Below are 10,982 nucleotides of genomic sequence, written 5' to 3' on the forward strand. Positions count from 1 at the left end.
TTTTTTATTATTTAAATAAATGCTCTAAATGACAATATTTTTATTTGGAATTTGGGAGAAATGTTGTCTATAGTTTATAGAATAAAACAACAATGCTCATTTTACTCAAACATAAACCTATAAATAGCCAAATCAGAGAAACTGATCCAGAAACTGAAGTGGTCTAGTGTTGATACATTTAATGTGGAATGGAAAACTCGGGGAAAACACTAACTTGTTTGTTAAACATGAGTGAAATATATATTTACTAAAATTAGACCTAGACATTAGACATATTTTGTTTAAATAGGCTAACAGGCGTTTGTAACATTGAGTGAGAGAAAAAAAAATAACTTGTTGCAAACATTAGCTTCTCTAAAAGTCTAGCAGCTAAATATAAGGTGGAATGGAGCTGCAGATGGCTCTGTTGCTCTGCAGATGGATGATGTTGAAACAGTATCAGTCAAAAGTTTGGACACAACTTCTCATTGAATGTTTTTCTATATTTCTGGAGCTTCACAGCGTGAAGAAAAAGCAGTAACTATTGTTCAGCACCTCCAGAAACTCCTTCTTTCAAGACTCAAGGGAAAACTATTGCAGGTGACGCTTCCTTATGAAGACACTGAGATTAAAATAACAAGAGTGTGCAGATCTGTTTTTAAAGATAAATGTGCTACGTAGAAGAACCTAAAGTATAAAACATATTTTGGTTTGTTTAACACTTTTTATTTACTAAATAATTCTGTGTGTGTTACTGTATAGGTTTAATATAGTTCAATATTAAATTTACAATGTAAGAGAAAGAAAACATATTGAATAAGAAGAGGTCTGTCCGAACACTTGACTGATTTGTACTGTATGCTTATTTTAAAGAATGAAATGAATCGATATCATACCGTTTAAATGAAGATAACTTTGAATAAAAAAAAATATATTTTTTAATAATACAAAGGCCTAGCTCAATCTATGAAAGGCTGAAGTAAGGTTATTATTGAAATTTTCAATTCCACCTTAAATAAACCAGAAGTAGGGCTGCACGGTATTGGAAAAATTTGATATTGCAAATGTTTGTTTTTTTTTTCAACTATATTTATCGAGTATTAAACAATGCAGGGCCCATGACGTCACCAGCCCCGCCCCCACCTGCGCACTGTCTTGCGTCCAGACCAATCAGGAGCTTAGAACAGAGCACTCAAAACCCAAGAAAAACAGCAAAACAACAGTAATCAGCCCTTTAATCAGGCATTTAAATGGCTTTTTAAGAGGTAAATAAGAGCGTTTTTCTGGGATTAAAAGCGTGAACTCAGCTGTAACTGGAAATATCTGCACTGCAAAACTGTGCTGGACTGAGGTGCACAGCTTTCCACACGTGCCCACGTTTACAAGCACGTGTTCAACCACGTGGATGGAGGCCATGCGGTTACCTCGTATTTACTCCTAACCCCCTCCTAGCACTCCCCCTCCCCCTCGTGCTTCTCAGGCAGCAGCAGCCTGTCACTTACACAGACACAGAGACAGCGCTGTGTATCTACTTCTTGTGTCAAGAATCAAACCATTGCAACATGATATCTTAAGTGATACTGCACGTCCTACAATGTGACTAGGGCTGCCACGATTAGTCGACTAGTCACGATTATGTCGACTATTAAAATAGTCGACGACTAATTTAATAGTCGATTAGTCGTTTTTGTTTTTTTCTTTGTTTTTCTCTCCAAACTGCTGCGACTGCCTTTCTGTCCTGGACGCACATGCGCAGTAGTGGAAACCGGGGTAGGTAGTGGACGACATCTCAGGACATTATACAGACAGGCTCTGGTTTCATGGCTACCCCGCTACAGAACTCAAAAGTGTGGGATCACCAAGAAAATAAAAGTGAAACGCGTGCAATGCAATATCTGCAATGAAGAACTTGCCTTCCTCGGCAGCACAACCGCGATGCACGAGCACCTGAAAAGGAGGCATGTTGTGGCTGATTAAATGACGAAGAAGCTAAATTGCTATTTAGCTGCTAAAATTAGCGTAAACAGAGCGTTAACTTAGTACTTAACTTACTCATCTTGATAGCTTTAAAACAGAGGTCACTAATAGGCGGACCGCGATCCAGATCCGGACCCAGACGTTGTCACAAATGCCGTCCCAAACCGATAAACTACAGAGAAGGATTTCATTCTGACAGTGGCTTCTGTTTTCAGTGCTTTTCGGTGCAGTAAACTCACAGATCAGTCATGTGTGGTGTAAAATCACCAAACGCTCTCCTCTGCCAATCAGATCTGTGCAGACCGCTGCCCTGTGTACGGTAATGTACACAATATCTGGACAGAGAGGCATTTTTTATTAATATACTTTTTTTTCATAATAGTTCAAACAACCTCACGGTTGAGATGTTTCATAAATGCCAGTGCCTTATCCTTATTTTACACAGTTGTTTACACTTTATGCTAAACAGTAAAATAATTGTCTGTTACAACAAGCTGCATATTTCATTAAAGGTTTAATGAACTATGATTTTAATTGTTTTTATTTTTAGTTAGCATATAGCTGAAATCTAATGATGGTTGTATAATAGCAGCTGCATTCTATTGTGATAAACTGTGTTTTATATTCAATTAACGTATGATCCGATTAGTCGACTAATCATAAAAAATAATCGGTGATTAGTCGACTATAAAAATAATCGTTTGTGGCAGCCCTAAATGTGACATTGCGATGACGATGCCTAAACGATATATTGTGCAGCCCCTACCCAGAAGTACATACAGTAGGTCACAATATGTCATACATGACAAGACAAGCACCGCAGTTGGTGTGGTTTAAACTTTCAGTCCTTTTTAGCCACATTAGCCTCAAAGCTCTAGTACTTTATGCAAAGCAAACAGCTCATCTGGGTTTGCATTAGGCTGAGTAATCAGTCATGATACATGTTGAAAGCAACAGTTCCTGATTTCCTGATTATCAACTTGTATGTCGAGACTTCTCACCCACAGCTGTCAAAACTGCCTTCACACTAAGCTTACTGTTCCAAACGCTGCTTCAGCTTGACTGTTAGACCTGACTAGTGCAGACTCGTCTGCAGATGTGAGCGGCGTATAGGCAGGGAAATCCCTGGAGCTTGTTGGAGGATGAGTAGGAGGGGTGCCGTCAGGTTCTTCAGCTACTGAGTGTAACGAGTTTCTGGGATGTAGGCCTGCTTCTGCCTGCGCTATAGAGGGTTTTTTAAATGTGATATTTAAAGTAGGTTAGTACTTCCGTAATTCTGTGCAGTGACACACAACCCTCTATCGCTAATTGAGCGCATTGAAAAGTTACTTTATTTCAGTAACTCAAGTTCAAAATGTGAAACTCTTTATACAAATGTATTACATATAAAGTGTTCCAAAAACCGGTGTCTCAGAAAATTAGAACTGAATTACTGAAATAAAGCAACTTTTCAATTATATTAATTAACATTGGTCAAGCATAACATAATGAGCATCTCCTTCATTCCATACACATTATCCTTTACATTGGGGCCACTGAGTATAGTGCTGGGCGATATGGGAAAAATCATATATAACTGTACTGAATTTTATTATATTACGATAACGATATATATCATGATATACCACATTTAAGTATGTTTTCAGTTTTTTTTTTTTTAAATATGACAAAATAATATCGTTGCTTACTTTTTTCAACTTTATTTCAAAGTGACATTAAACCCAACTTTCACAAATGAGAATTACTACCTTTTATTGCAGCAATATATATGTATCAACTGAAAACAGATGAGGTAGATGCAGGAACAAATTTTTTTCAAAACAATGCATTTCTATTGTTCAGCTCTCATGAATTTAATAACGTAAAGAATGTCGTAAACCGGCGTGTCCACACGTGTCCGTCAAATAACGTAAAACAGCGTCATGTCGCAAAACTTTATTATCACTTATATAAATCGAGTTTCTGCAAAGTGACCACGCCAATACACTTCACCGTAGCCTACTTTATATATTTGCATGAATAATTTATGAAATTACTGTAGAAACAATATTTATCGTCTTATCACAAAGCACTAACTGAGCATATAGGATGTTTTGTAGTTCTATAATTACAGACTGTAGTTCTGTATCTGTTTTTCTGTACACTTTATTATTATCCTCCTTTTATCCTGTTCTTCAATAATCAGAACCCCACAGGAGAGAAAACCAACACAGAGCAGCTATTATTTTTATTATTATTATTATTATTATTATTTGGGTGATGGGTCATTTATTCTCAGCACTGCAGTAATACTGGTATGGTGGTGGTGTTTGAGGTGTAAGTGTGTGGTGGTACAAGTGGATCAGATACAGCAGTGCTGCTGAAGTTTTTAAACACCTCAGCGTCCTTATGGGCAGTGTCCCTGCGGGCAGCAACAGATTCAGAGCTTCGGTCTCTGACTTTTTACATCTACAAGGTGGAGCAGCTGTAGGTAGGAGTCTCTAATAGACTCTTATCTCCACTGCAGTCAGGGAATGAAGAGGCTGAGAAAGAGCTTCTTCCTGCATGTGATTGAGAACCTCAAACAGGACTACACACAAACCTAACACCAGGGATATAATACCTTTTTTACACACAGATTTACAACATTGTTAGCGACACTAAAATAATATTTTATGACAGGATTTTTTGTGAGATTAAAGTTTAAGTGTTCGGCGAATACGGGAGCTGGCATGTTTTGGGATAAAAAGGCAACGCAGGGCAATTTAAGTCACTATTTGTGCTCCAGGCATGCCTGATGCTTAAATCGCTCAACCGTTAAACTCAGACACTAAAGATGAACTGTGGAAGGGAATTAACTAAAAAATGAGTGTACTGTTTTGTATTTTATGTCTTACAACTGACCAATGTTGAGAGTTATTGTTAATGAGTTGAATAAAGTTTGATTGTTTTGTTTCACTTCATGCGCCTTATAATCTGGTGTGCCTTATAGTCCGTAAAATACATTAAAAGCTTTTGGTTGGGTTGTGAACCTTTAGTGAATAAATAAAGCCCTATACTGACAAAATGAAACCCTGTATATTGTTTATATTAGTGGATTTTAACCTAGAGTCACAACCCCCAAAGAGATCCTGCCTGACATTGTCCCAAGGGTGGGTGGCAGGGCTAATGCTAAATTCTAAGCCTATTTTCTCTGCAAATGTGCTGAGAATCAGATGTGGGCATGATCCAGAGTTACCTGAATTAGACTGACTCATTTTTATTTGTGAAATAGGAGGGGGTTGAGGAGAAGGTGGCGAGTTGGTGGTTGGTTTATACTAATTATACTAGTTTGCTCTATGAATCTCTAAAGTACTCACAAATTTTCAAGCACAAATATAAGTATATGTGTACCTTCTCACATCCCTAATTTAAAACAAAACTCAACTGTTTAATGTGAGAAAGTGCTGACAGATGTTTAACTGATTCTTTATCCTTTATGAGCCCACAAATACATAGGAATTCTGAATATCTAAGTAAGCTTGTGTGTGTGACCCAGGTTAAATATGTACAGCAGCTGTGCATTTTTGTACATTCAAAAAACCCAAAACCAGTTTTTCGTGACCCAAAAAAAACCCTAAAGCTAGAGCAAACACACACACACACACAATCTGAAAATCAACTTAAACACATACTGAGCTGTGATCATTCAGGCTAGGGCTGCAAAAACTGAAAGAATTGGGCATACTGGGCAATATTTTGTTATTTTTGACTTTGGATTCATTTTCCCCCAAAGATCTTGCATTGATAATGATTTAAAAAAATATTTTTAGCACAGCACAAAGATTCTCAATGAGGTTAAGGTCTGGGCTCTGTGGTGGCCAAATCATTATATCCGCATGCTTCCTGAACACTGCACTCATTCACAAGCCCCATGAATCCTGGCTTTGTCACATTGTGTAAAAAAAATAAATAAAAAAAAACATTGATTTGATGACTATTCTGGTGGATCAGTATACATTCAGGTAGTCAGCTGACCTCATTCTTTGGGAACATAACGTTGCTGAAACTAGACCTGACCAACCGCAGCAACCCCAGATTATATCCCCGCCCCCACTGGCTTGTACGGTAGCACTACACATCTACACATCTTTATAGCTGCCTTAACTCTCAATTATTCTCAAATCCACCCACTGAAATGACTTCTGTTAACTTACAGAAACTTCGGTTTTAACCACGTATGAGTGAGTGAATGACCATGTGTGTGTGTGTGTGTGTGTGTGTGTGTGTGTGTGTGTGTGTGTGTAGGAAATGGAGTAAATGGACTCTAGGCAATCCACAGCATGAAACCCTGACTGCACTGTCATTCTCTGGGCACCTGCTAAAGTCTGCCCTACACTCCACTGGCGCTCTATCAGAGGCATAAATAGGGCAACAGATTTAGCCTTAATCTGAAGGCCAGTGAAGTGAGGCTTTGGTGTACTGGTTAAAAAACATGCTTTCAAAGCTGCAAACAAACAAACTACCCACCTACACTACCACAGACCTGCCAATCATAAGCAAACTCGTGACCAGACCAGGTTACTGTAGGTCAACATTACGCCTTTTAACTTCAAAAAAGCTGCTTTAGTCACAGATAGACACAATATCTATGCCAGTGATGATAATTACATTATCAACCAGAGGTTTCAAGTAGTGCAAAGTACAAATAATATGTTACATTCCTTAAATAGAAATGTTGCTTATCTTTACTTTATCCAATGCACCTGCACGTCATGTCCCACTCCAGCAAGAATCTTGCAGACGTATGTAGACGTATGATTTTCCACCACTTTCCTCGGGCTGGGTCAGGTCAGGTTAGGCTCAAGGAAATGGTCTGTGTTGTAGGTGTCGATTTTTAATGCTATTTTTATTTTAAATAAAGCTTTGGCATGATAATCACAATACAGCAAAGCAACAAGTCAAACAGTGTTTAAAAATGCAAAAAAAGTTGCACAAGTTAGAATGTTAGAATCACAGCTCTGGCCTTGTGCAGTGCACACTGCTCACAAGTATTCTCCTCCAGTGTCTGCATTACACACCTAACTAGTGCATATTATTATACTATTATTATACTATTGCTAGTCTTATTGCAGTTTTCTTGTGTGTTTTTGGACGTAGGCTATATGCTAAATATTAGAATGTAGAGTAGAGGAAAGTGATTTATGGAAAGTAAATTATGTTATTGTTCTTGGTCTATTTTAGCTTAATGATGGTGCGGTGTTTAGTCTGTTTTTTGTGTGTTTTTGGACATAGGCTATATGCTTACTATTAAAAAGTAGGTTTAGAAAGTGTTTTTGTATTCTTACACCATGTTAACTTATGTTAGATTAGAGGAAAGTCATCCACACATCATTCTTGTAGCCTAATTTACCGATGTTAAGCCCTGTGAATCATTGTTTGCTTTGTTTGTGTTTTAATCTTTCTGAGATCTGTTGGGTAACTGGCCGTGTAAATTGGGAAGAAAATGAGAAAAAAAAATAGAAATAAAATTATAAAAAAAATAAAAATGATTGAGTATGAGCTCATATTGACAGTTTATGGAGCCTGTCGGGTCGGGCTTGGGCAGAACGTGCACAGGGCTCGGGCCAGAACAGGCTGGATTTTTATGGACCTGATCTAAGATCTAAGACTACGTTCACATTACAAGTCACATTGCTCAAATCAGATTTTTTTTGTTCAGATCGGATTTGGCTATTTTGACGGTTCACATTCTCAAATGTAAGTGACCTGTATCTGTGTATAAACATTGCCTTCTTCACCAACAACAAAAAACTTTATATTTAATAGACAACGCGTAGCTTTATAAAGGGAAATGGATGAGTTAGCAGCTCATATGTGGAGCATCTTTTGCTGGAGTGGAGAGTAAACAGCTGGTCTGAAGTACATGCTAAGGTCGAGGAGGAGAAAAAAAAGTCAGGCGATTTGCTTTTGCTGTTTTGCTGAGTTGGTATGTGTGGGTACGAGTGAGAAGCACGTAGCGCATGCATAAAAGCAAAAAGCCGCATGAATTCGGATTTGACCGTTTATATTAATGTCGCATGTCCATAAATCGGATACGTATCTGATTTAGAACCACATATGGAGGCTCAGATCTGATTTGATTTGACAAAATCTGATTTGGCCCGTTTAGACAGCCATGAAAAAAAATCAGATCTGAGCCACATTGAGTAAAAAAAAATCAGTTTTGAGTCATTTCAGCCTGGTATTGTGAATGTAGCACCTGAGGGTACCAAAAGCTAAAAACAAGTGTCAATAGCAACAGCAAGATTTGGCAAATGTCTTAAGGATGTAACCCACATACTCAGCTCTGCTGCTTATCCCGCAGATGTTCTCAAGTTTATATTCCTTACGAATATGACACCACAAAAATGAGATATTAACTGGCCAAAAAGAATTGTTACAACAAAGAAATAATCTACCCAACAAGAATTCCCTTACTTTTTGTGCTATGTATAGAAGTAAGATATTAACCTCTTTACAAAGATATTAAATCATATTAGACTTTAGGTTTTACTGGTGAAAATGAAGTTACAGTTAGTCTCCCTGGTTTCATTTTAGACTAAATTGTCTTGTTATACAGCTGACTATACTGTCAGGCCACCAACAGGCTAATTTTGGCTAGCAGGCTAATGCTATTAAGCAGTGTATTAAGCAGCAGACTCTTGCTCCTCCTGCAGAAGTTTTATTCTGCCCGTTTCTAGACGCTGACAAAGACTGTGTGCAGGTTATATTAACCTATATACATATATGTTTGAACTGTGTTGTTAGCTTGCTGGCTTGCTATTTGACTTGGCACGGATTAAATCTTTATGGTGTTTCCTTCAGAGTGGCCCAACTCTAAACAGACTTTTGAGTAGGTTACTAAGATAACAGCTAGCTGAGTTGCTAAGCTAAGCTAAGCTAAGCTAAGCTAGCTAACCACCCAGCTAAGGTTCAGTCTAAGAACACAGAAGAGTAGTAACCTAGGACTAGCTGCCACCATCAAAACACAGCTAACTTGACAATTTGCTAAAGCTAACTTTCTGTAAAGATATATATTAGCTAGCTAACTAGCTTAGCATATTAGTTAGCTATTAGTTACAGAATGCACAGTGTCAGGGTGTTTAGCAACACAGGCTAGTTAGTTAGCTTATGTGTTCTTACTGCACGTGTTGTGTCAAATTGTGCAACCCTGCCAAAACGCGCTACCATGGGGGTATGTGTGTGTATGCACAGAAAGTTTGCCTTAAAAACAGCAGTTATGATATTCTGACATAATCAGACAATGCTGCAGTACAGATTGTATGCAGTATGCTTTGAATAGCATAAATCCTAATATTAGGCTAATAATATAATGAGGTCATTACTCTGGAGAGATATTTTAATGTAATAAAAACAAAAATTATATAACGATAACAGTATTTTTTAACAATGTATATTATACTGTATATTGTGATATTACTTGTGGTCAGTTTAAAGTTTGGACACATCTCATTAAATGTTTTTAATTTATTCCTTTATTTAATGTATTTCATTTAAAAAGTATAAAAATTTTCTGGTTTCTTTAACCCTTTCATTTATTTTTACAAAATAATTAAATACAATAGAAAAAAAAACTGAAAATCCAAGAAAATACGTTGAATGAGAAGAGGTAACGTTATGTCCAAACTTTTGACAGGTAGTATGTTGGTATGTATACATTAACAAAAACACTGTTACCGCAAAAAAAACCTCAAAAATGTTGTGAAGGTTGCTATAATATATTTTTATATTATACCAAAATTGTATATATTTCTATTTTATATCTCAATAAACAAAGACCCTGACATTGTGTAAAATAAATTGGTTAGCATATTTAGTGCCGAATGTAAACAAAGTTACAAAAACAATAAAACAGATGCAAAATAGGCTGCCTTATGTCGTTTCTTTTTTGCGATGATAAGATTGCGTATGATACGATATGCACGAAAACATCCAAAAACTTGTAAACCAGCGCATGCGCACTGCCGCCAAGTAGCCCATATGGACGGGAAGCACATCTCGACACAGCACCAGGTAGCTCCTACTCACAGGAAAGGCTCGTATCCTCATCTTGGTGTCCTTCTTGGTTCCGGGTTTGTTGAGATTAGACATGTTTAGCTGCGGGGAGAGAGCAGATCCTCCTGAAGCATTAACCGCGGGGTGGGTGTGGAGGTTTACAGCGGGACACCTGCAAACTTCTCCTCCTCTCTCCGGGTCCCCACACTCTACTCTACACCTCCCCTCTCTCTCTCTCACACTCAAACTATCACTCTCCCTCTCCCCGAGACCCGAGTCCCCCTCTTCCCCCTCTCTCTCTGTCTCTGTCTGTCTGTCTCTCTCTATCCGTCTGTCTGTTCTGATGTCAGTCCCGGGTCGGATCAGTACTCTCAGATGTGTTGTGTGTGCTCGGCCGCGGTGATGGCGGCTGGCTGAACTCTCACAGACAGAGAGCGCCCGGCACATCTCGCGAGATCTGGAGGAACACGCACAGGTAGCGCAAGAGATTCACTAAAGGGCTTGTTTGACCACTTGAGGGCGCTGCTTTTAACTGAGTTACAGTGTTTATAAATGATCATTTTCATACTGAAAAAAAAAATATATATAATATATATATTATAATGAATATAAAATTAAGAGTTTCTTTGATTTTAACAAATTGAAATCCTCTGTAATATAAGGAACACGGAGTGATCACAAGCCATCGAACCAAGCTGAACTGTAACATAATATTATCCAAAAGCAGTGTCAAGGATTCAAGGAGATTTTATTGTCATTCGCATCACATGTGGTACATGAGGTGGAACGAAATTGTGATCTCACGATCCAGTTTTACACCAAAAGAGCTGTTATTAATAGATATATAGGTAAAAAAAGAATACAATAAAAGAAATAGAATATACAAAATAGATAGATAAATATCCCAAAGAATAAAAAAAATAAATAGAGAGTAGAAAGGTTCAGCAACATGAAGTCCAGGGTGCAAGTGTGCTATAGCAGCATGATAATGTGAATTAGAGCAGTGGAGA

General features: G+C 37.7%; 1 protein-coding gene across 1 annotated transcript in view; it reads right to left on the bottom strand.

Moving 5' to 3' along the window:
* LOC103023403 (cullin-3) overlaps positions 1 to 10,455 on the bottom strand; it is a 33,022-nt gene extending 22,567 nt beyond the window's left edge. The window contains exon 1 of the mRNA XM_007232908.4: positions 10,006 to 10,455. Within this exon, the coding sequence (XP_007232970.3) occupies positions 10,006 to 10,419 (414 nt within the window). The 5' untranslated portion in view covers positions 10,420 to 10,455. The remainder of the gene's footprint in view (positions 1 to 10,005) is intronic.
* Positions 10,456 to 10,982: the final 527 nt, after the last annotated feature.

This window comes from Astyanax mexicanus, chromosome 4, assembly GCF_023375975.1.
Source record: "Astyanax mexicanus isolate ESR-SI-001 chromosome 4, AstMex3_surface, whole genome shotgun sequence".
NCBI classification, from domain to species: Eukaryota; Metazoa; Chordata; class Actinopteri; order Characiformes; family Acestrorhamphidae; genus Astyanax; species Astyanax mexicanus.